Source organism: Chlorocebus sabaeus, chromosome 14, assembly GCF_047675955.1.
Source record: "Chlorocebus sabaeus isolate Y175 chromosome 14, mChlSab1.0.hap1, whole genome shotgun sequence".
Lineage (NCBI taxonomy): Eukaryota > Metazoa > Chordata > Mammalia > Primates > Cercopithecidae > Chlorocebus > Chlorocebus sabaeus.
The window spans coordinates 27,643,939-27,669,418 of NC_132917.1; the positions used below are offsets into that span (position 1 = coordinate 27,643,939).

The 25,480-nt window shown below is 36.4% G+C and overlaps 1 protein-coding gene across 7 annotated transcripts in view; it reads left to right on the forward strand.

The window, feature by feature from the left end:
• Positions 1-25,480, forward strand: part of BABAM2 (BRISC and BRCA1 A complex member 2) — a 452,593-nt gene that overhangs the window by 71,925 nt on the left and 355,188 nt on the right. The window contains exon 1 of one of the 7 annotated variants that reach the window (XM_038006215.2): positions 11,773-11,794. The exons of the other annotated variants lie outside the window; for them this stretch is intronic. Within the exon in view, the coding sequence (XP_037862143.1) occupies positions 11,788-11,794 (7 nt within the window). The 5' untranslated portion in view covers positions 11,773-11,787. Of the gene's footprint in view, positions 1-11,772; positions 11,795-25,480 lie in introns of those variants that run through there. 7 annotated transcript variants of the gene reach the window in all.

Below are 25,480 nucleotides of genomic sequence, written 5' to 3' on the forward strand. Positions count from 1 at the left end.
AAAGGTCAAGATAATAAAGTGGACGAGATAGGTATAGCTAAACTCTTTGAGCATTTGTGAGTGAAAAAATTGGATTTTCATTTTCAAATGTACTTAAAATGTATTTAGAAATGAAGTTATCAAAAGATTTTAACTTTAGCTTATGATTTAAATAAGTACCCAGTTTTATTTTATGAAACAGAGGGGATCAGAAAGAAATTTGATACGGTTAAAAGCAAATTTAATTAAAATAGACTATTAGCTCTTCAAGCTATTATTTTGCTACAGTACCTCTTAAGAAACATGGGTTTTTCAGAATTTATGTCATCCTAATAATTAACTGAACTGAGGAACTGCATGTTTTTAGAGCTAAAGACCGTTTGATGTCATCTAATCTACTACCTATTGTAGCAATTGCTTTAGTAGTGTTCTTGGTAAGTGCATATATAGCTACTATCATTAAAAAGAATATTATCCACGAGACAACACTACAGTGCTCATTCAAAAAATATTTTTGTCCTAGGAACAAAACAACTTTATTTTCTTATCTGCGTGACAGTTTTATGGTACTGAAATGAGCTCTCAGCAGAATTCTTATTTGAACTAATTAGCCATACCAAAATTCCTTTTATTGTGGTGATCTTTTTGACAAGTGGAATTACTAGAATTACCACAGTAATCATCTGGTTGAAGAAATTGTGGATAATGGCAGCAGACTATAGATGAAGGAAATCATAGTCCCAATATTTAAAGAAAAGAAGGAGGGGCCAGGCAAGGTGGCTCACGTCTGTGATCCCAGCACTTTGGGAGGCCGAGGTGGGCGGATCACCTGAAGTCCAGAGTTCGAGACCAGCCTGGCAAACATGGCAAAACACCATGTCTATTAAAAATACAAAAATTACCTGGGCGTGTTGGCACATGCTTGTAATCCCACCTACTCCAGAGGCTGAGGCAGGAGAATTGCTTGAACCTGGGAGGTGGAGGTTGCAGTGAGCTGAGATTGCACCACTGCACTCCAACCTGGGTGACAGACAAAGACTCTGTCTCAAAAAAAAAAAAAAAAAAAAGAAAAAAAGGGAAGATATATATATATTCCTAAAGGAGTCAATAAATTGTTTGAGAGCATTTAAAACATGTTATATCTTTAGCAGCCAACATGGGTTTACATAGAAGCAAGTTATACTAAACCAGTCTTATGGTTTTTTAATGGTAGATCAGCTGACATAGCAAATCATTTCAGAAGAAAATTTAACAATTTCCCTCTGATGTCTTTCTAGATGTTTCATATGTTATTATACCAAAAAGTAGTTAAGCAGATTTGCAGTAAATGGAACAATCATTGGAAAATCTCAGATGAAATACTCTAGGGTTGTATTTTTGACTCTGTTTTATTCAACATTTTTCTGAGTGATATAACATACTTGTTCAACTTGTGGAGGACTCAAGTTTAAAGAGACAGCTACTATGACATGTGACAAAATTTCAGTTTTTTCCAGTAGGTTAGTATGTTGGTTTGGGAGCAGCAGGATGTAATAAGAGTAAAGTCCGTTGCTATGGTTTGAATATGGTTTGCCATATCGAGACTTTGTCTTCAATGTGGTGCTGTTGAGAGGTGGTACCTTTCAGAGGTGATTAGATCATGAAGATAGATGGATTAGTGTATTTCTCTCGATACCGGATTAGTTCTCATGAGAATGGATTAGTTCCCAAGAGAGTGGGTTGTTATAAAATGAAACTACCTCTCATGTGTTGTCCTTTTCCCTTCTCATGTACCTGGTTTCCCTTCCATTTCTCTGCCATGTTTCCATGCAGCATGAGGCCCTCACTAGAAGCTACCACACTTGACCACTCAAACTTGAACTTCCCAACTGGTGGAACTACGCACTACATAAACCTTTTTCTTTATATAAATTGCCCAGTCTCAGGTATTCTGTTATAGTAACACAAAAAAACAGATGAAGACATCCATTATTTAGGTTTCAAAAATTAGTTATATAAGTGGAGGAAAGCAGTTACATAAAAAATTATCTGCAATATATAGTATGAACCAGTAATGTGATGCAATTACTGAAAAAGCTAACACAGTCTTGTGCTGGATTAGTGAAACTTTGGGTCTCCAGTGTGGAATGAGGTTGTTGTGCCTGTAATATGGCAGACCATACATGAGTGTTGTATTGACTTTTGTGCAGCACAGTGTAGGAACAACATTAACTAGGGTGTGTTCGACAGAAATCATTACACATTACACACTGCTTGAAGAAGCTGAGTGCTAGTTTTTAAAGATAGAAAGGGCTGGAAATGGAGGCTCAGATAGGTTTTAGGTTTTATAAATTGTTCAAGATGATTTCATTAGTTCTTAGCAGATCCAGTTCTCTGTTCTCAATTCTGGGTTCTTTCTACTCATCACATTTTGTTCTTCTAGAAAATAAAACCAATGTTAGCAAGTAGAAGTTATTAGGAAACAGATTTAGACTCCGCAGAGAGTTTTTAATAATTGTTGTTGTCCTCTAATGTAAGGAACTACTTTGGGAAGTAGTGAGGTTTTCGTTACAGGAGAAATTGATATAGATGTAGTATAACTGCTTTATTGGAGATAGGGTATGTTTTAAGGGATAATTGTGAGTTCAACTATGTCAGAAACTGAGCTGGATAACATACGGAGGGCAATGAACCATATCCCCCTCTATGTCTGTTGTCCTGGTTAATTATTAATAATGCCCTTTTTTCCCACTCTGGTGTTCCGTTTTTGGTAATAAATTTTCTCGTTGCTTTCATTATAAGTTTTTTTCCAACTCTGTAAGTATGCTGAATGAAAATTATTTCAATGTAAATTATATTGGTTTACCATATGAAATCAAATCTTGGTGGCAATATGTGGAGTCTTGGAGAAAATCACTTAAAAATATTTTTGAAATGGAAAATTTCAAGCACTTAGAAATGTAAAGAGAATGGTATAATGAACTCCTGTGTACCTATCACACAGTTTCACAGCTATCAACTCATAGTCAATTCTATTTCATATGTCCTCCATCAGTTTTTTCCCAAATAATTTTGAAGCAAATTCCAAGTGTCATATCATATCATCCGTGAGTATTCAGTATGTGTCATATCATATCATCCATGAGTATTCAGTATGTGTCATATCATATCATCCATGTGTATTCAGTATTTGTCTTTATAAGCTATGGACTCTCTTTGTAAACAACTTTAATATCATTGGCACACTTTAAAAAATAAATGCTGCTTCTTAAGTCTTTTATTACTAGTCATTATTCAATTTTTTTGGTTGCTATATACACACACACACGTATACATATGTACATACATATACAAACATACATATGTAAAATGTGTGTGTGCTTTACAGTTGTGTGGATACTGATTGTGTACACATTGCAATAGGTTGATATGTCATTTAGGTCCCTTATTTGCAGTTATCTGGTTCCCTTATTCCTCCCTTTTTTCTTTGTCTTTTTTTCCTTTTCCTCCTCCTCCTTTTCTTCATATTCTTCACTTGGTTCTCATTTCTTCACCTTCTGTTATTTTTTTCTCTCTCCTTTTTTTTTTTTTGAAACGGAATCTGGCTCTGTCGCCCAAGCTGGAGTGCAGTGGCTGGATCCCAGCTCACTGCAGGCTCTGCCTCCCGGGTTTATGCCATTCTCATGCCTCAGCCTCCCGAGTAGCTGGGACTACAGGCGCCCGCCACCACGCCCGGCTAGATTTTTGTATTTTTTTAGTAGAGACGGGGTTTCACCGTGTTAGCCAGGATGGTCTCGATCTCCTGACCTCGTGATCCGCCCATCTCGGCCTCCCAAAGTGCTGGGATTACAGGCTTGAGCCACTGCGCCCGGCCATTTTTTTCTCTCTTCTTTTTCTTCTTTGTTTTATATTTATTTGTAAAGAAGCTGGGCCATTTATTCTCTAGTTTTCCACAGTTTGATTTTGATGATTTCATTTCTGTGGTGTCATTTGATGTGGTAGTTTGATCTAGAAGCTTACTCAGGTTCAGGTTTTTTTTTGTTTGTTTCGGTTTTGGTTTCTGGCAAGAATATCTCACAGGTAACATATTCTTTCATTGGACGCATATAATATGGCAGCCTTCAGTGATCTTTGCTTAGATCCATTAATTTGTTAAGTGTTGCAAAATGGTGATATTCTGTCATTTCTTCTTCATTTATTAGTTGGAATACTTGTGTCGAGAGTTTTTCCTGATCAACTATTTTGTAATCCTGAGTACAGGTTTCTTTAGGAAGGATAGGATAAATTCTTTTTCTTTATTTTCCAGTTTTCAAAATAATATGTAGATCTTTCACATCTTCTGAAGACAACTTGATTTGTTAATATATCATTAACTCATGGGTTTAAAATAATTTGTTGTGTTTTAATTCATTACAGTTATTGTTACTGATGCTTAAATTCATCCATCTTTGACCAGGAGCCTCTGCATGATGGCTCTTCAAGTCTTGTTGATATGACCCCCAAAGCCTTTGATAGTTTCTTGCTTTCTGGCATGACCAGATGTTTCAGGCTCATCTTGTACTTTTTAAACTCTGGGCCTCAGGCCAGTCTTTTCAGTCTTTGTCCCCTCACCCCTCATCAGCTATAATTCTTGTAAGAAATTGCTGTACTCTGCGAAAATGTCTGGCTGGCTGTAGTGAGTTGCCAAACCAGACTCTCCCAGGGCTCAGGCTATGCTTTTTGTTTGATTAATTTGGTACAACAGGCAGCTTTAATAGCTTGAACCATTCTCCTCTATATTAAGTAGCTTTGTTTGTTTGTTTTGTTCCTTTATTTGCCTTTTGGGCACAAACCTGCTGCCTTCCTTTACTAGTGGTGGGATAGAAATAGAAATACCAAAGCCTTGTCTTATGGCATTGATCTTTAGTGGGCCAGACTGAGTGCTGTCTTCTTGTGGGGTTGTCATTTAACAGGCAGAACTGTCAGAGATATGATTTTAGAAAATCACATAGGGCCATGAATAGATAGATATCAAAAATTTCTTTTCTCCAGGAGAAATATATATTTCCTCACTGAACAGCCAAGCTTCCTGCCTTTGTTTGGTTCCTGAAACAGAAGACCCTGAGACAAAAATTTGAGTACATATACTTCACTGGGAGATGATATGATTTGGCTGTGTCCCCACCCCAGATCTCATCTTGAATTCCCACATGTTGTGGGAAGGACTTGTGGGAGGTAATTGAATCATGGGGGTAGGTCTTGCCCATGCTGTTCTTGTGATAGTGACTAAGTCTCATTAGATCTAATGGTTCCTTAAGGAGGAATTTCCCTCTACAAGCTCTCTCTTTTCCTCCTCCATGTGGTGTTGAGCCTGTGAGTGCACAGAAGTGAAGAATTGGGGTTTGGGAACCTCCTCCTAGATTTCAGAAGTTGTGTGGAAATGCCTGGATGCCCAGGCAGAAGTTTGCTGCAGGGGTGGGGCCCTCATGGAGAACCTCTGCTAGGTCAGTACAGAAGGGAAATGTGGGGTTGGAGCCCCCACACAGAGTTCCTACTGGGGCACTGCCTAGTGGAGCTGTGAGAAGAGGGCTATCATCCCCAGACCCCAGAATGGTAGATCCACTGACAGCTTGTACCATGTGCCTAGAAAAGCCACAGACATTCAACACCAGCCTGTGAAGGCAACTGGGAGGGTGGCTGTACCCTGCAAAACCACAGGGGTGGAGCTGCCCAAGACCATGGGAATCCATCTGTTGCATCAGCATGACCTGATGTGAGACATGGAGTCAAAGGAGATAATTTTGGAGCTTTAATATTTGACTGCCCCACTGGATTTTGGACTTGTTTGGGGCCTGTAGCCCCCTTTGTTTTGCCAGTTTCTCCCATGTGGAATGGCTGTATTTACCCAATTCCTGTACCCTCATTTTATCTAGGAAGTAACTAACTTGCTTTTGATTTTATGGGCTTATAGGCAGAAGGGACTTGCCTTGTCTCACATGAGACTTTGGATGCCAAAATGAGTTAAACCTTTAGGGAACTGTTGGGAAGGCATGACTGGTTTTGAAATGTGAGGACATGAGATTTAGGAAGGGTCAGGGGTGGAATGATATGGCTTGTCTGTTTTCCCACTCAAATCTCATCCTGAACTCCCACGTGTTGTGGGAGGGACATAGTGGGAGTTGATTGAATTGTGGTAGTAGGTCTTTCCTGTGCTGTTCTTGTGATAGTGAATAAGTCTCATGAGATCTGATGGTTCTATAAGGGAGAGTTTCCCTGCACAAGCCCTCTCTTTGCCTACTGTTGTCCCATGTAAGTTGTGACTTGCTCTTCCTTGCCTTGTGCCATGTTTGTGAGGCTTCCCCAGCCATGTGGAACTGGCTCACCATTGTGGAACTGGCTCACCATGTGGAAGAGGTTCACCATTAAACCTCTTTGCCTTATAAATTGCAAATCTTGGTTATGTCTTTATCAGCAATGTGAAAATGGACTAATATAGGAGGTGATCTCTGGAAGCACAGTGAGGGGGTGGGAAAGAGAAAGAGAGGGAGAAAAGCCAAAATAGAGCACATTGAAGAGTAGGTTATTGCTGTTGTTAAGGGGGGTTAAATTTCACTCACAACCTCCCAACTATGTGAAACTCACTTCAGTATTGTGCCAGGGAAAGGCAAGGAAGTTGTTTACACATGCACCCTCACCCTTGATTCTTAGTGTCATTCACTTGCAAGTAGTCCAGCCTTTTTATATACTGGCCAAGCTACTTGCTAGGCCAGAGAATGCCCTTATGCAGACAGATGCAGTTACTGGAGCTGGATGACCACGATTTCTAGCAGTGGTTCTTTCTCAAACTGAGGGTGGGGCTCAGGGGAGAGGAGGAGGTTATTTTGCTCTCCAAGGAGCATTTGGCAAATTCTGTGGACATTTTTGGTGGTCACAACTGGGGGGAGGAAAAAGTGCTACTGGCTGGCATCTAGTGGGTAGAGACCTGGGATACTGCTAAATATACCACAGTTCATGTGGTTGCCCCCTATAGCAAAGAGTTATCCATCCCCAAATGTCAATAGTCCCATGGCTTAGAAACTCTATTTTACAGGAATTCAGAGCTGTGGGTGACTTCTGGGTGGGAGGACCAAGGGAATATGGTGGGACACCATGGCATCTGCTACACTTCTCAGGTATACCCTGAGTTTCTTGGTACTCTGCTATTGCTCATGATGTTCCCTTTGTATCCTCATTTCCAAATCCTTTTTATTCTTTAATTTTTTTTGGTATATAGTCTATATGCTATATTTTTTCACTTTTTATAAAGGAATATATTAATGTATTTTTAACTTTTTTAGAGTTTTGTTGTCTAACTCCCAGTCCAAGTGCCACTTATTCAATGTTGTCATCTGTTAGATCCTTACTAATTCCTGTATTTTCAGAATTTGCATGGTGTTATTTGTTTTATTTCTTGTGATGCTAATACATTTTTACCTTGTGTTATATTTTTCTCTCAAGTTGTTATTTTAAAGAATAACATCTACCTTTTAAAACTTGGAACAAATTATACTATGAGCATCTGTAAACCCTTTATTTAATCTATCAGTTGTTAACGTTTTGCCATGTTTTAAAAGTCTCTCTCTACTCACATGTATATGTATATGCTGATATAGATATATAGTTTACAGTATCTATCTCTAAATCTTTGAGTCGTTTTAAAGTAAGTTGCAAATATTTTCATACTTCACCCCTAAGTACTTCACTATGTATCTCCCAAGAAGAGAACATTTTTCTTCTATAGAATCTCAATGCCACTATCATACTCAAGAAATGTAACATGGTTACAGTAACATCTTATGTGTGGTCCATATTTATATTTACCCAGTTGTCCATTAATATCCTTTTTCCCTAATATCCTTTTTTCCTGCAGATCTGTGATCCAGTGAAAGATCATGCATTATATTTACTGCTCACACTGAAACATTTTTAATTTTTTTTTCTTTAATCTAGAACAATTCTCTTACCTTTTTTTTTTTTTTTTTTTTTTGGTTATTCATGACCTTAACAAGTAATGATTTTTAAGAGTCCGGGCTGTTGTTTTGTAACTTATCCCACAATTTGGTTTGTCTGATTTTCTCTTCATGGTTGTGTTCAGTTTAAACATATTTGTCAAGCTTTTAAAATAAGTGATGTTACGTACTTCTCAGTGCAGTTATCACAAGGCCCATGATATCAGTTTCTTCCATTGTTGCTGCTGCTTAAATTAAACCACTTGTTTAAATTAAGTTGGTGTCTACCAGATTTTCTCATTATAAAGATACCTCTTCTCAATTATAATGAATTAGTGATCTGTGAGGTGACACTGAGACTGTATCCTGTTCCAAAAAACATTTTGGCCGGTGTTTTTAGTATCTTGAATCATTACTACAAGCTTTATTGGGGCAGAATCTCTTTTTTTTTCTTTTCTTTTTTTTTTTTAAATTATACTTTATGTTCTAGGGTACATGTGCACAACGTACAGGTTTGTTACGTATGTATACATGTGCCATGTTGGTGTGTTGCACCCATTAACTCGTCATTTACATTAGGTATATCTCCTAATGCTATCCCTCCCCGTTACCCCTACCTCACAACAGGCTCCAGTGTGTGATGTTCCCCTTCCTGTGTCCAAGTGTTCTCATCGTTCAATTCCGACCTATAAGTGAGAACACACGGTTCTCTGTTTTCTGTTCTTGTGATAGTTTGCTGAGAATGATGGTTTCCAGCTGCATCCATGTCCCTACAAAGGACAAGAACTCATCCTTTTTTCTGGCTGCATAGTATTCCATGGTGTATATGTGCCACATTTTCTTAATCTAGTCTATCATTGATGGACATTTGGGTTCATTCCAAGTCTTTGCTACTGTGAATAGTGCTGCAATAAACATACATGTGCATGTGTCTTTATAGAAGCATGATTTATAATCCTTTGGGTATATACCCAGTAATGGGATGGCTGGGTCAAATAGTATTTCTAGTTCTAGATCCTTGAGGAATCACCACACTGTCTTCCACAATGCTTGAACTAGTTTACAGTCCCACCAACAGTGTAAAAGCGTTCCTATTTCTCCACATCCTCTCCAGCACCTGTTGTTTCCTGACTTTTAATGATCACCATTCTAACTGGTGTGAGATGATATCTCATTGTGGTTTTGATTTGCATTTCTCTGATGGCGAGTGATGATGAGCATTTTTTCATGTGTCTGTTGGCAGCATAAATGTCTTCTTTTGAGAAGTGTGTGTTCATATTCTTTGCCCACTTTTTGATGGGGTTGTTTGTTTTTTTCTTGTAAATTTGTTTGAGTTCTTTGTAGGTTCTGGATATTAGCCCTTTGTCAGATGAGTAGATTGCAAAAATTTTCTCCCATTCTGTAGGTTGCCTGTTCACTCTGATGGTAGTTTCTTTTGCTGTGCAGAAGCTCTTTAGTTTAATTAGATCCCATTTGTCAATTTTGGCTTTTGTTGCCATTGCTTTTGGTGTTTTAGACATGAAGTCCTTGCCCATGCCAATGTCCTGAATGGTATGGCCTAGGTTTTCTTCTAGGGTTTTTATGGTTTTAGGTCTACCATTTAAGTCTCTAATCCATCTTGAATTAATTTTTGTATAAGGAGTAAGGAAGGGATCCAGTTTCAGCTTTCTGCCTACAGCTAGCCAGTTTTCCCAGCACCATTTATTAAATAGGGAATCCTTTCCCCATTTCTTGTTTTCGTCAGGTTTGTCAAAGATCAGATGGTTGTAGATGTGTGGTATTATTTCTGAGGCCTCTGTTCTGTTCCATTGGTCTATATCTCTGTTTTGGTACCAGTACCATGCTGTTTCGGTTACTGTAGCCTTGTAGTATGGTTTGAAGTCAGGTAGCATGATGCCTCCAGCTTTGTTCTTTTGGCTTAGGATTGTCTTGGCAATGCGGGCTCTTTTTTTGGTTCTATATGAACTTTAAAGTAGTTTTTTCCAATTCTGTGAAGAAAGTCATTGGTAGCTTAATGGGGATGGCCTTGAATCTATAAATTACCTTGGGCAGTATGGCCATTCTCATGATATTGATTCTTCCTATCCATGAACATGGCATGTTCTTCCATTTGTTTGTGTCCTCTTTTATTTCGTTGAAAAGTGGTTTGTAGTTCTCCTTGAAGAGGTCCTTCACATCCCTTGTAAGTTGGATTCCTAGGTATTTTATTCTCTTTGAAGCAATTGTGAATGGGAGTTCATTCATGATTTGGCTGTCTGTCTGTCTGTTATTGGTGTATAAGAATGCTTGTGATTTTTGCACATTGATTTTGTATCCTGAGACTTTGTTGAAGTTGCTTATCAGCTTAAGGAGATTTGTGGCTGAGACGATGGGTTTTCTAAATACACAATCATGTCATCTGCAAACAGGGACAATTTGACTTCCTCTTTTCCTAATTGAATACCCTTTATTTCTTTCTCTTGCCTGATTTGGGACAGAATCTCTTAACTCTTTTTCTGTCAGTAACAGTACTTAACATAATGTATATGTTTAATATTTGTTGAGAGATTGAATGAATTAATAAATGAAAATTTTATCTTTAGAGAATGGAAAACATCTTGATGTATCCTGCCAGTTTAACCAAAATCTTTACAGTCACATGCTCTTTTTCTTAAGCTTGTTCAAGTATAGAATAATTAATTAATGTTTTTTTTTTTCCTGTTGCTTCACATCTCAGGGTTTTTTCACAGTTTCCTCCAAATGGCATTATCTCTTTTTCTTCTCAGTAAATTCAAAGCTACTTATTCTGTATGTTTAAACCAACTTTACAACATCCATCTCATTACGATATTTCATTAACAGAAAAATAAATGTAAATACATAGTGTTCTAGGAGCTACACCTAAATCAAGGGTGTGTGAGTGTGTGTATGGGTATATAAAAATCAAGCTTACTTGCTAAATTTTCCCGTGGGTTTTTTTTTTCAGTGTTTTACTCTTTCATGACAAGGATCATTACTGATTTGTTTTAAAATTATATTGAATTCTGAACTACTTTTTAAGACTACAACAATCTAGAAAGGTTGAAAAAGCTTACTTTCTTTTTTATAGTGTCACTTGCATTGTAGTTATTAAAAAAGAATTGATAACAAATTGCAGTAATGAAACAGTTTGTGAATATGCATTACAAGATTACTAAGGCTAAAATTTTCTGCAGTAGAATATTTATTGCTCAATAAAGTAATGCTAATTTATAGCATTTGGCTTAAAATATTGTTATTTTATGCACTGAAACAAGTATACAAAAATAGAAGGTTAAAAGTTCATTTAAAGCATATTACATCTGAAGATGGGACATTATACCCCTTTCTGAATTAGTCTAATTTTCTGAGAGTCAACAACATGTATATTCTCTCTGATACACATATAAGAATCATGTAGCTTAATTTCCTGAAAATTGTCTTATTATAAACCACTGAAAGAACTAGGCATATTTAACCTAGAGAAGAGAAGGTTAAAAGAAGACCCGACAGTCATCTGCAGATGATTTGGGGACTTTCGTGTAGAATAATGTTTAGGGTAGAACTAGTGTTAGCGGGTAAAAGTGATTTGTAGCTATATTTTCTGTTTCAATATGAGAAAGAACTTTTTTCAATGACTAATAACTGCCCAGGAACATAATGTGGTATCTAATGAGGTAGGGAGGACATTTTACATTGAGATAGTCATGGAAAATTAAGTGACTTTTCTTTCTTACCTTCCCTTCATTCCCTTTGTTTCCTTCTTTCCTAATCAGTGTTTCCTCTAGGTCTGTGCTGTCCAATATGGTTGCTACTAGCCACATGTGGTGATGGAGTCTTTGAAATGCGGCTAGTCTGAATTGAGATGTGCTGTAAGTGTGAAATACACATCAGATGCTAAAGTGTTATATTTAAAAATGTTAAATATCTCACTGATAACTTTTATATTGATGACATGTTGAAATGGTACTATTTTATATATCCTGGCTAAATAAAATATATTATAAAGGTTATATAACTTTTATTAATTATTATTTTAATTAGTAGCTTTTTTTTTTTTTTTTTTTTTGATGGAGTCTCGTGCTGTTGCCCAGGCTGCAGTACAGTGGCTCGATGTCGACTCCCTGTAACTTCCGCCTCCCAGGTTCAAGTGATTCTACTGGCTCTGCCTCCCGAGTAGCTGGGACCATAGGCGCGTGCCCCCACACCTGGCTAATTTTTATATTTTTTAGTAGAGACGGCATTTCACCTTGTTGGCCAGGCTGGTTTTGAACTCCTGACCTCAGGTGATCCACCTGCCTCGGCCTCCCAAAGTGCTAGGATTACAGTCATGAGCCACTGTGCCTGGCCGTAATTATTAGCTTTAATTATCAGTTCTTGGTGAAAATGAGTAAACTGAACTCTATCTCTCTCATTGGTTTTAATTTAAAACTATAGAGTGCCTGAAGAATACGTATAGGAACTGCTTGAGGACTCTGAAAAGTAATTATTAGACATACTAAGAAGAAATAAAAACTCAAAGATTAACCCATATGGAGGTCATTTTCTTGTGATTTAAAAAAATTTGTTTATCTTTTCTTTCCATGTCTCCTGATTTGGATCCTAGGACATCCTGGCACTATGCACTGGGCAAGGACAGAAAATTCTCCAAAGAAAACCCTCTCCCGGGTCAAAGACATAGAAAGGGGGACCCTTCAGGATGGAATCTTTTTTTTTTCCCCCCCCACCAACTCTTCTGTCCCTAAGGCGGGCAAGCTCTAGTGATGAAACAGGACTCTTGCAGTAGCCTCTTAGACTCTTTTGTTTTGGGGTTTCTCCTCCAGATTGACACAGTAATGGAAAGTACATAAAAACATGGGGAGGGGAAAACTCCCAGTTTCAAGCCAGAGTACCAGGAAAAGGTGCCACTGGGAGGCAGAGTACAGGGGAAATCACAGAGAAGAGGGGCTGGAGAAAAGGATCCTTTAATCTGTGTATGAAGTCTCAGGCTTATCCTTGAGCTTCACACGTGGAACCGGACAGAATCAATATAGCAGAATCTTTGAGAACTGAGCTACAGCATAGAACATTGCCCAGACTAGCCTCTGGGTGGTGTGTACTTTGGGAAAACCAGAATAGCGTTTAAAGGCTTTGAAAACTATTCGGATGAATCAAGTCCACAGAAGATGGTTTAGTGCTTTCACTCTGAACCTAACTTTATGCCAATTCATTTGGCAATTAAGTGAAATGAACACATTCCCTGAAAGAAATAAACTATCAAAAATCACTCAGGAAGAAATAGATTATCTGATTAATCCTATATCTGTTAAAGAAATTGAGTTTATAGTTAAAAAAAAATCTTTCACAAATGAAATGCCAGACCCAGATTATCTCAGGTGAATTCTACCAAACATTTAAGACAAAACAATCACCAACTTTATGCAATATAATCCAGAAATGGAAAAGTATACAGCAGTTTCTATCTTATTTTATGAGGCTGGCATTTTTCTGATATCAAAACCGGTCAAAGAAAGTAGAAGAAAACAAACAAACAAACTATAGGCCAGTAGCCCTCATTTGAACAAAGAAGTAAAACTTTTGAAAAAAATTAGCAAATTGAATTCAGTAACATATATAAAATGCATACATATATATGTCTAAAAGTAAAATAATGTATCATAATCAAGCAGGTTTTATTCTAGGAGTGAAAGCCAAGTTCAACATTTGAAAATCAATCGATGCAATTCTCCACATTAACAGACTAATACAAGATAAACCGTATGATCATATCAATTGATGCAGAAAAAACTAAAATTTAAAATCTGTTCATGATAAAAACTCTTAGCTGAATAGGAATAAAAGGGAATTTCTTCAGCCTCAAACTTATAAAGGATATCTACACAGAACCTACAGCTTAATATCATACATGGTGAAAGACTGAATGCTTTTCTTCTAAGACTGAGAATGAGGCAAAGATGTTCACTTTCCCAAATCCTATATAACATAGTACTGGAATTTGCAGGAAGTCAAGAAAAAGAAATAAAAGGCATATGGATTGGAAAGGAAGAGATAAGTCCACCTAATTTGCATATAATATGATTGTCTATGTAGAAAATCCCAAGGCATATTCAGAAAATCCTAGAACTTGTGAGTTTTTTAAGGTCACAGGATATAAGATCAGCATAGGACAATCAGTCATATTTCTTTATGCTAGCAGTGAACAATCAGAAACAGAAAGTTAAAAAGTAGTACCAATTATAATACTTTCCTGCCCAAAAAATGCTTAGTTATAAATCCAATAAGGTATGTTCAATATCTATATGTAGATAAAGGAATTGAAGACCTCAATTAATGCAGAGATATATAATATATTCATGGATGGGAAGACTCTACATAGTTAAGATGTTTTCCCTAATTCATTTTAATTAGTTTCCTAGGTCAGTTTTCCCTAAATTAATGTACAGTATTTAGCGTAATCCCCATCAAAATCCCAGGAGGATTGGGCAGATATTGACAAGATGATTTTAAAATTTATATAGGAAGGCAGAGAATTAAAATAGCCAAAACAATTTTGAAAAAGAACAATAAAAATGGAGGAGTCAGCCTACTCAGTTTGAAGACTTACTATTAAGGCAGTGTAGTATTGGCAAAAGAAGAGACATAGATCAGTAGAACAAAATAGAAAGTCCAATAATAGATCTATATAAATGTGGTCAATGATTTTCCACAAAAATGCAAAGGCACTTCAGTGGCAAAAGGAGTCTTCTCAACAAGTGGACATCTACATGCAGAAGAAAAGGACCTTGACTTGTATTTCAAACCATGTTCAAAAATTAGTGAATCACATTCTTAAATGGAAAATTTCAAACCATAATAATCCAAGAAGTATCCATAGAAGGAAGGCTTTGTGACTTGGGCTGGGCACTGAGTTAGATACAACCTTAGAAACATAATCCATAAAAGAAAAAAACTGATAAATTGGATTTCACTAAAGCTTAAAACTTTTGCTCTGCTAAAGAGACTGTTAAGAGGAAGACAAGAAGCAATAAGAGAAAATACTTGCAAATCATGTATCTAACAGAGAACAAATTTCAAGAATATATAGCTTTCAAAAGTCGACAATAAGAAAATCAACAACAATAAAAAAAAGAGGAACAGATTTGAGCAGATACTCCACCAAAGAATATACACAGTTAGCAAATATACACATGAAAAGAAGCTTAACTTTATTAGTCATTAGGAAAATGCAGATTAAAATCATGATGAGATGCCATGACGTACCTGTTAGAATGACTAAAATCAATGACAATAATAACAAAGTTGACCATATTAAATGTTGGCAAGAATGTGTAGAAACTGGAACTCTCATGCATTGTTGGTTTGTATGCTAAATGTAATAGCCACTCTGGAAAAAAGGTTGGCAGTTTGTTTTATGGTTAAAGATACACTTCATCATATGACCTAGCATTCCAGCCTTAAACGTTTATCTAGAAATGATAAATGTACATTCACATGAAACATGTACATATATGTTTATAGCAGCATCATTCATAATCATCACAAGCTGGAAATCACCTACATGTCTTTTATTGGGTAGATGGATATATAAACTGTGGTGCATCTGTACAATGGAATATTCTAGTAGGCTCTAAAAAGGAGCGGACTATTGATAGATGCAGCAATTTGTCTGAATTCAAATGCCTTATGCTAAGTGAAAGAAGCAGCTAGTCTCAAAAGGTTACATACTATATGATTCCATTTGTATGGCATTCTGGAAAATGCAAAACTGAAGGGGCCAAGAGCAGGTCAGAGGTTTCCAGGAATAAGGAATGGTGGGAACATTTAAATACACAAAGATAGCATGAAGACATATTGGAGAATGATAGGATTGTTCTGTATCCTAATTTGGTGGTGTTTACACAAATCTCTGCATGTTATACAACTCTTATAGCTATACAGAAAAAGGTGAATTTTACTGAGTATAAAGTTAAAAAATAGTTTATAATTTTTATGTCACTTTTTTCTTTTTTTAGAATGTGGCTACTGATAAGTTTAAAATTACGTATGTGGCTTGCATTATTATTTCTATTACATAGCACTGCTTCAGGTATTAGAAGTGCAAAGAAGGATTAGGTGTGGTCCGAAGTCTAGGAGAGGGATATGGCAGAAGGAAGTCTTCTAAGAAGAGGAGGCAAACTTAAATGACCTAAGTTTAGCCTCTGCCCCCTACTTCCATCCTTTGTTCTACAAATATTTTTTTGAGAGCCTAATTCATGTAAATATGCCAACTCTTAGATGTAATATTCCTTAGAGTCTTTTTCCTTGATATTGGAAATTAAACTCTACCACTCAAGATGAGAAGTATGCTGTGCAATGGAATAATTAGTGGTATCCTTGAATTTGTAGGCACAACAGCCTACATTGCTAAGGCAGTTGACAAGTTCCTTGACAAATTCGTGATGAATGTTTAAGTTCATATTATTATTGGTTAGATATTGTTGTTTAAATTATTGCACCTAAGATTGTTTATTATTTATAAATTGCCATACAGGGAGGTTTCCAGAAGGATGCCTAGCTAGTATGTTTATAATTTGAAGTTAGGAGTGCCAACCCAAAATTGGAGTAGAATCTAAGAATATCATGATGGACTTGAAATAGGTAAATCTAGCGATATTGAAATATAATACAGATAAATTTAAAATTTTGAAATGGATTCTGAAATTTAGTTGTTCTAGTGGAGAAGAGGGATATGTAGTTTAGTAGTGGTAAATACATAAAAATGTTAGGGCTTTTAGTTAATAAGAAGCATAATAGGAGTCACTACTGATGAGGCTGCCAAAAAAGCTATTTTAACTTGCAATGCCATTTATCAATAGAAGTTTAATGCATAAATTAAGGCATGGGTTTTCTTGTTGGTTTCTATGCTCTTTAGAACACACCTAGAATCTTATCTTGAGATCTGGGTGTTATCCTCTAAGAGAGGTATATATTCAGAGAGGAGAGAGCTAAATGATAAAGGAAATTGAAACAAGTCAGATGAGGAATAGTGAAGGAGACTGGGATAGTAAGCCTGTCTAAGAGGTGACTCCTAGTGGGGTTGAAAGATAGGTCACGAAAACTGCCTTCAAATAATTGAAGGGCTGTGATATTACAGAGCAATTAAACTTGTTCCATAAAGTTCTCAGAACCAGCAAAGGGAATTTTCAGAGAGATATTAAATTTCAGTGTAAGGACACACTAAGGGTTAAAGCTAACTCTTGGAAATGAGTCACCTCTCCAAAGTCTTTCATAAAGCTCTGAAACGGTTTGGATGTGTGTCACCTCCAAATATCATGTTGAAATGTGACCTCCAGTGTTGGAGATGAGCCTAGTGGGAAGTGTTTGGGTCATGGGGATGGATCCCTCATGAACGGTGTGGTGCTGTCCTCATGATAATGAATGAGTTCTTGCTCTGACTTCATGTGAGATCTGGTTGTTTAAAAGAGTGTGGCACCCCTCTTGCTCTCACTCCCGCTCTTGCCTTGTGATGTGCCTGCTCTCCTTCACCTCCTGTCATGATGGTAAGCTTGCTAAGGTTTTTGCCAGAAGCGGATGCTGGCACCATGCTTCCTGTACAGCCTGCAGAACTGTGAGCCAATTAAACCTCTTTTCATAAATTATCCAGCCCTCGGTTATTTCTTTATAGTGATGCAGAAATGGATGGACACAAACTCTCTTGCTTGAACTTACTTTTTATTGAGAATCTCCTTCAAACTGGTGTTTCCACAAGGTTCTTGTCTGATTCTCACTTCCCATACTTGGCGTTTCAGTAAGTAATCATTTAATGCAGCAACTGATAAGAATAATCTATCATTGGCAGAAAACCAGTCATTTACCTTTTTTTTTCTTTTTTTCTTCTTCAACTTTCATTTTAGGTTCTGGGGGTACATATGCAGGCTTGTTACATGGGTAAATTGCATGTCACTAGGTTTGGTGTAGAAAAGTTTTAGTCACCTAGATAGTGAGCAAAGTACCCAATTGGTAGGTTTTTGACCATCACCTTCCTCTCACCCTCCACCCTCAAGTAGGCCCCAGTGTCTATTATTCTCTTTGTGTCCACGTATACTCCAACGTTTAGCTTCCACTTATAAGTGAGAACATGTGGTATTTGGTTTTCTGTTACTGGTTAGTTTGGTAGAATAATAGCCTCCAGCTACATCCATATTGCTGCATGATCTCATGCTTTTTTATGACTGTGTAGTATTCCATGGTGTATATGTACCACATTTTCTTTTTTTCTTTTTTTTTTTTGAGACAGAGTCTCGCTCTGTTGCCCAGGCTGGAGTGCAGCAGCACAATCTCGGCTGACTGCAACCTCCACCCCCTAGATTCAAGCAATTCTCCTGCCTCAGCCTCCTAAGTAGCTGGGACTACAGGCATGCGCCACCATGCCCAGCCAATTTTTGTATTTTTTGTTTAATAGAGACATGGTTTCGCCATGTTGGCCAGGCTGGTCTCGAACTCCTTACCTCAGGTGATCCACCCGCCTTGGCCTCCCAAAGTGCTGAGATTACAGGTGTGAGCCACTGCACTTGGCCTATGTACCACATTTTCTTTATCAGATTCACTCTTGATGGGCATCTAGGATGATTCCAAGTCTTTGCTATTGAGAATAGTGCTGTGATGAACATATGAGTATATGCGTTTTTTTTCCATAGAATGATTTATATTCTTTTGGGTATATACACAGTAATGGGATTGCAGGGTTGAATGGTAGCTCTATTTTAAGTTCTTTGGGAAATCTCCAAACTGCTTTCCACAGTGGCTGAACTAGTTTATATTCCCACCAGCAGTGTGTAAGCATTTCCTTTTCTGTGCAGCCTCACCAGCATTTGTTATTTTTTGACTTTTTAGTAATAGCCATTCTGACTGATGTGAGATGGTATCTCATTGTGGTTTTGATATGTGTTTCTCTAATGATTAGTGATTGTATTAGTCTGTTTTCAAGCTGCTGATAAAGACAAACCTGAAACTGGGCAATTTAGAAAAGAAAGAGGTTTAATGGACCATGGCTGGGGAGGCCTCACAATCATGGTGGAAGGCAAGGAGGAACAAGTCATGTCTTACATGGATGGCAGCAGGCAGAGAGAGAGAGAGAGAGAGAGAGAGAGGGAGGGAGGGAGAGAGAGAGAGGGAGGGAGAAAGACAGAAAGAGAGAGTGAGCGAGCTTATGCGGGGAAACTCCTCTTTATAAAACCATTAGATCTCATGAGACTTACTATCACGAGAGCAGTATGGAGAAAATTCCCTCCGTGATTCAATTATCTCCCACCGGGTCTCTCCCATAACACATGGGAATTCTGGGAGTACAATTTAAGATGAGATTTGGGTGGGAACACAGAGCCAAACCATATCAGTGATATTAAACACTTTTCATGTTTGTTGGCCATGTGTATGTCTTCTTTTGAGAAGTGTCTGTTCATGTGAATTGTTTCTTAGAAACTATGTTTTCCTGGCAGTTATTGAAGCTGATAGACAAAATAGTATAATAATATTTCACTGGTGAAGAATAAGGAAAGGAGCCCGTGGACAGGCTGTGTTCCTTCTGTAATTAGGGAGTAGGACATATGGTCCACTCTGCATATCTGGTAACTGGGCCTTCCTGAGATCGTGCTGATACCTTCTAAAAATTGTCGGCTACTAAGGCACAAGAGTGTAAATAAAATCTACTTTGTATTTAACATTTCTGTGATTTCATGTATGTGTCATATTATGAAGCACTGTTGATGTGCATTTTGAAAGGAAGGAGCTTCTGCCCCCATTGCTCCCACTATTATAGCCTGGCAAGTTTCAGGGAGTAATGAAAAATAAGACTTGAAACTATTATTTTGTTGTTAGGTGGTTGTAACACTTCTTCCTTTTTTTAAATCCTCACCTTATAGCACCTCTGATCCTACTTTTATTTCTTTGTTCTCCTGCGTACTCTTCCATTTTATGAAAAGTTGGAGTAAGCAGTGTCCAAATAATCTGTACTCTGTGTTCATATCATCTGCTCCAGGGTGAAATAAAGGAAATGTGATGTTATTGCTCTTCTATATGATTTGTGTTGATCTTTTCTCTACTGTCTCTGCCTTGAGGTCAGGTACTGTTTTCTACTTCCTGTATAACTCCCCAGGTGTCCAGTATGCACATCTGTGCGTTGTGGGTTTTTAATAAATGTTCTTGACTGATTTACTGACTGTTCTCCATAGCAAGAGAACAATGCCACAGTTTATTTCAAAGAGGCTGTAGAGTATTGAGGCAAAGTGTTTCAGACTTCTCTGAGGTTGAAGGTAGGAGCCTGAGAAATTCTGGAATGTAACTCTGTGAGATTCTGAAAGCTATTTTAAGTCACTTCTTTGTTTTGAAAAATATTTATGTAATGTTTTTGTTGTATATAATGTAGTAAACTCCCTCCCCTTTTAGTACGTATCTTTTCCTTTAAAAAAAAAAAAAAAAAAAAAGCCTTATTGTATATCCAAATACTGGTTTGTTGCCTTAAAATTTATTGAAAAATCAGCTATGGAAGTAATAAGATCTAGTGTTTGGCAGCACAATAGGGTGACTATAGTTAACAATAATTTATTGTGTATTTCAAAATAAAGAGTGGAATTAGAATTTTCTTAACACAAAGAAATGATAAGTGCTTGGGGTGATGGATATCTCAATTTCCTTAATTTGGTTTTTATACATTATGTGCTTGTATTAGAATATCACATGTACCCCATAAATAAGTACAGCATTATGTATCTATAATAGTTAAAAATTTTAAAAGTCTGTCTTTAACATTATCCAGTCATGTCCATTAAAAAGATACATTTTGTAAAGTTCCTTAAAAATAAAGATATTTGCAAGTATTTATCTTAAAAAGCATTCTTTACTTTTATAAAGGGCTCATTGCAGAGTTCTTTTAAATGCAGAAACTCTTCACATTGCATTTTTAATATGATTTTATTTGTAAAAAGTAACTATGCCACAACTATTCAGTAAACACTTTGTAATTTATTTAAGATGAGGTTTCTTTAAAGTGGGACAATTTTTTGCATGAGATTAAAAACAAAAACAGCTTAATTTACCCTCTAAAATGTACAATTCAGTGGCTTTTTACAATACAGTCACAAAGTTGTACAACCGTCAACACTAATTTCAGAAAATATTTATCATCACAAAAAGAAAGCTTGTGTCAGTTAGCAGTCATTTCCCATTCTCCCTTTCCCCATTGTCTGGCAACCATTAATCTACTTTCTGTCTCTATGGATTTTCATATTCTAGACATTTCATATAAATAGATTCATACAATAATAATACAATAAGTAGCCTTTTGTGTCTGACTCTTTTCACTTAGCTTAATGTTTTCAAGGCTTATCCACATTGGAGCGTTATATCAGTACTTTCTTTTAAATTTGAATAATATTCCATTATATGTATAATGTCAGAATTTATTCATTCATCAGTTGACGGACATTAGTTGTTGCCACTTTTTGGCTATTGTGAATAATGTGGTACAAACAATGTGCAAGTTTTTGTGTGGACATGTCTTCACTTCTGTTGGGTATATATATGCCTCTTGAGTATATATATGCCTACGAGTGGATTTGTAGGGTCAGATGGTAGCTCTATGTTTAACCTCTCGAGGAACTGCCAGACTGTTTTCAAAAGCGACTGTACCATTTTGCATTCACACCAGCAGTGTGTAAGTGTTCCAGTTTCTTCATATTCTCATAAACACTTGTTATTATATATCTTTTTGATTATAGCCATCCAAGTGGGTAATTAAGAGCTATCTTACTGTGATTTTGATTGCACTTCCCTGTTGGCTAATGATCTTGAACATCTTTCTATGTACTTAGTTGACATTTGTATATCTTCTTGGAGACATGTCTGTTCAGACCCTTTGCCCATTTTAAAATTGGGACATTTGCCTTTATATTGTTGAATTGTGAGATTTCTTTGTTCTGGGTACGAGTCCTTTATTAGCTATGTGATTCGCAAAATTATCTCCCTGTGGATTGTCTTCACTTTCTAGATAGTGTCCTTTGAAGGCCAAAATTTTAATTTTGATAAAGTTTAATTTATCTATTTTTGTTGTTGTTGCTTGATTTTGGTTTCATGTCTGAGAAAGCATTGCCTAGCCCAAAGTTATAAAGATTTATTCTTATGTTTCCTTGAAGAATCTTGTAGTTTTTTGCTGTTACACTTAGGTCTTTGATTCATTTTGAGTTAATTTTTGCATGAAGTAGGGGCCCAACTTCATTCTTTTGTCTGTGGCTTTCCAGTTGTCCCATCACCATTTTTTGAAAAGATGCTTAAAAAACTCATTTAATTGGGATAAAATATACTTAACAAAATTTACCATATTAACCATTTTTTAAGTGTACACTTTAGTAGTGTACTTATATGAAACACACTACTTCAGGTGTTTCATATAAGTGGAGTCATTATAGTATTTGTCTTTTTGTGACTATTTTACTTGATGTCTTCAATATTCATTCATGTTGTTGCATGTTTTAAAATTTTTCTCCTTTCAAGGCTGAATAATATTTCATTATATGTATGCACACAGACACACACACACATATATGTCATATTTGGTTTATCCATTCATCTGTTTGTAGACAGTTGGGTTGCTTCCACTCATTGGCTATTGTGAATCAGGTCACTGTGAACAGATGTGTGCAAATATCTCTGATAATCTCCTTTTAGTTATTTACGGTATATTCCCAGAAGTAGATCTCTGGATCATATGTTAAGTTTTAATTTTTGTGTGTGGAATCACCACTGTGTTTTCATAGTGGCTGTACCATTTTACATTCCCACCAGCACTTTCAAGAGGTTCCAATTTCTTCATGTCCTCACCCACCCTTGTTATTTTTTTGTTTGATAGTAGCTCTTCTAATGAGTGTGAGATGATGAAAATACTTTTTTGCCCCAATGAATTGTCTTGGCACCCTTGTCAAAAATCAGTTGGCCATAAATTTGAAGGTGTATTTATGGACTCTGAATTCTATTCCATTGATCTGTATTCCTATCCATATTCCAGCACAACATTGTCTTCATTGCTGTAGCTTGTAACAACTTTTATAATTGAGAAGGCCTGCAAATTACTTTTAAATATTTCTTTGGCTATTTGGATCCCTTGCATTTTCATATGATTTTTAGGATTGGCTTGTCAATTTCTGCAAAGAGTCCAGCTAGGGCTTTGGTAGGGATTGCATGGGATCTACAGATCAACTTGGGTTGTGTTCCCATTTTGACAATAGTCTTCTAGTTGACAAACTTGAGATGTCTTTCCATTTATTTAGGCCTTCTTTAATTTCTTCCAACAATGTTGTGTAGTTGTTAGTGTACACTTCTTATACTTCTTTTGTTAAGTTTATTTCTAAGTATTTTGTTCTTTTTGATCTCATTGTAAATGGAATTTTAAAAAATTATTTTTGGATCGTTAATTACTGTTGTACAGAAATGCAGTTGATTTTTGTACATTTATCTTGTATCTTGCCAACCTTGCTGAAGCTGTATATTAGTTCTCATTGTTTGTTTGTGTGGATTCATTAGGATTTTTTACATGCAAGATTTATGTCATCTGTGGGTAGAGATAGTTTTGCTTTTTTCCACTGTAGATACATTTTGTATCTTTTTTTTTTTGCCAAATTGTTCTTGCTAGAGCCTCTAGTATAATGTTGAATAGAATCAACTAGAATGGATATCCTTTAAGTAGATTTTTTCAATGTTTACCAGTTTGGAAATATTTATTACTAACAGTGTTCTTTTGTGAACTTGAAAATGCAGCCATTCTTCTGGAGTAGCAAAAGTGATAAAATTTCTTTTATTGGAATTTAGCATGTTATTTATTTTTAGAATGTCAAGGCACAAACCTAGATTGGCATTTTTCAAAACCTTGATATCTTTGCTCTGTTAACTTTTTGATTTTTTTTCCTAAAGTGAGTAAAGTAAGCCAACTATAGGACTTTTACAAACAGATCTCTAAAGTATGTTCCTTCCTAAAGAATATGCTTGCTGCGTATATTTGAAAGAATGAGTAATCAGGACATTCATATTATCTCTACTTGTGCTTTTCAGCCAAGGCTTGAGTTAATGCCTTGTAGTTAGCACTTTTGAATTATAATTTATTGCAGATACAGTTGATCATCTGAGATGATGATAGTGGGTAGGGTGAGAGATGGTGGTTGTACTACTTTTGCTAATTTAATTTTATACCTGTCTTCTGACGGATACATTTTCTTGTTTAAATTTCTTCCCTACAGAAAGCTCCAGGAGTGACTTTGCTATGCCTTCTTCTTTTTTTAAATAAAAATATATTTTATTTTTAGTTTGTTGTGTGTGTTGCATTTCTCACATTTTATTTTATTTTTATTTTTTATTCCAGTAGGTTTTTGGGGAACAGGTGGTGTTTGGTTACATGAATAAGTTCTTTAGTGGTGATTTCTGAGATTTAGGTGCACCCATCACCAGAGCAGTATAGACTGTACTCAGTATGTAGTCTTTTGTCCCTCACCTCCTTCCACCCTTTCCCTCGAGTCCCCAAAGTCCATTATATCATTCTTATGCCTTTGTGTCTTCAAAGCTTAGCTCCCACTTATGTGTGAGAACAAACAGTGTTTGGGTTTCCATTCCTGAGTTACTTCACTTAGAATAATGGTCTCCAGTTCCATCCAGGTTGCTGCAAATGCCATTATTTTGTTCCTTTTTATGGCTGAGTAGTATTCCATGGGGGGTGTGTGTGTGTGTGTGTGTGTGTAATTACAATTTCTGTATCCACTTGTTGACTGATGGGCATTCGGGCTGGTTCCATAGTTTTGCAATTGTGAATTGTGCTGCTATAAACATGCGTATGCAAGTATCTTTTTTGTATAATGACTCCTTTTCCTCCAGGTAGATACCCAGTGGTGGGGTTTTGGATCAAATGGTATTTCTACTTTTAGTTCTTTTAAGGAATCTCCACACTGTTTTCCATAGTGGTTGTATGAGTTTACATTCCTGCCAGCAGTGTAAAACTGTCGCCTTTCACCACATCCCCACCAACATCTATTATTAATATTTTTTTGTTTCTTTTAATTATGGCCGTTCTCGCACGAGTAACATAATAACCGTATTGTGGTTTTGATTTGCATTTCCCTGATAGTGAGTGATGTTGAGCGTTTTTTCATATGTTTGTTGCTATGCCTTATTCTTCACTGAAGATTTTTTTCAACACTTAGACATTCAGTTCAGAGAATAGAATTTCTTTAATTTATTGAGTGTTTGTTGAATATATTCTATTTGTACTGTACTCTGCCCTGTCAGAAACATTAAACAAGTATAAAAACATGTCTGTTCTCTGGATGCTTACAATTTAATTAGGAAGTTCAATTATATGCACTTACTTTGTATTGCTGTGTATTTGTGGTTCTGGGTCTATGTCTTATATCCCTCACTAAACATGAGCTCCTTGAGGATAGTTATCTTTGTATTGACATAGCATGTCACAGTATCTCACAGGTAGCTTGTGTTTATTATGATTTTTTAAAATTAATAGAGCAATAAAACAATATAAGACTACT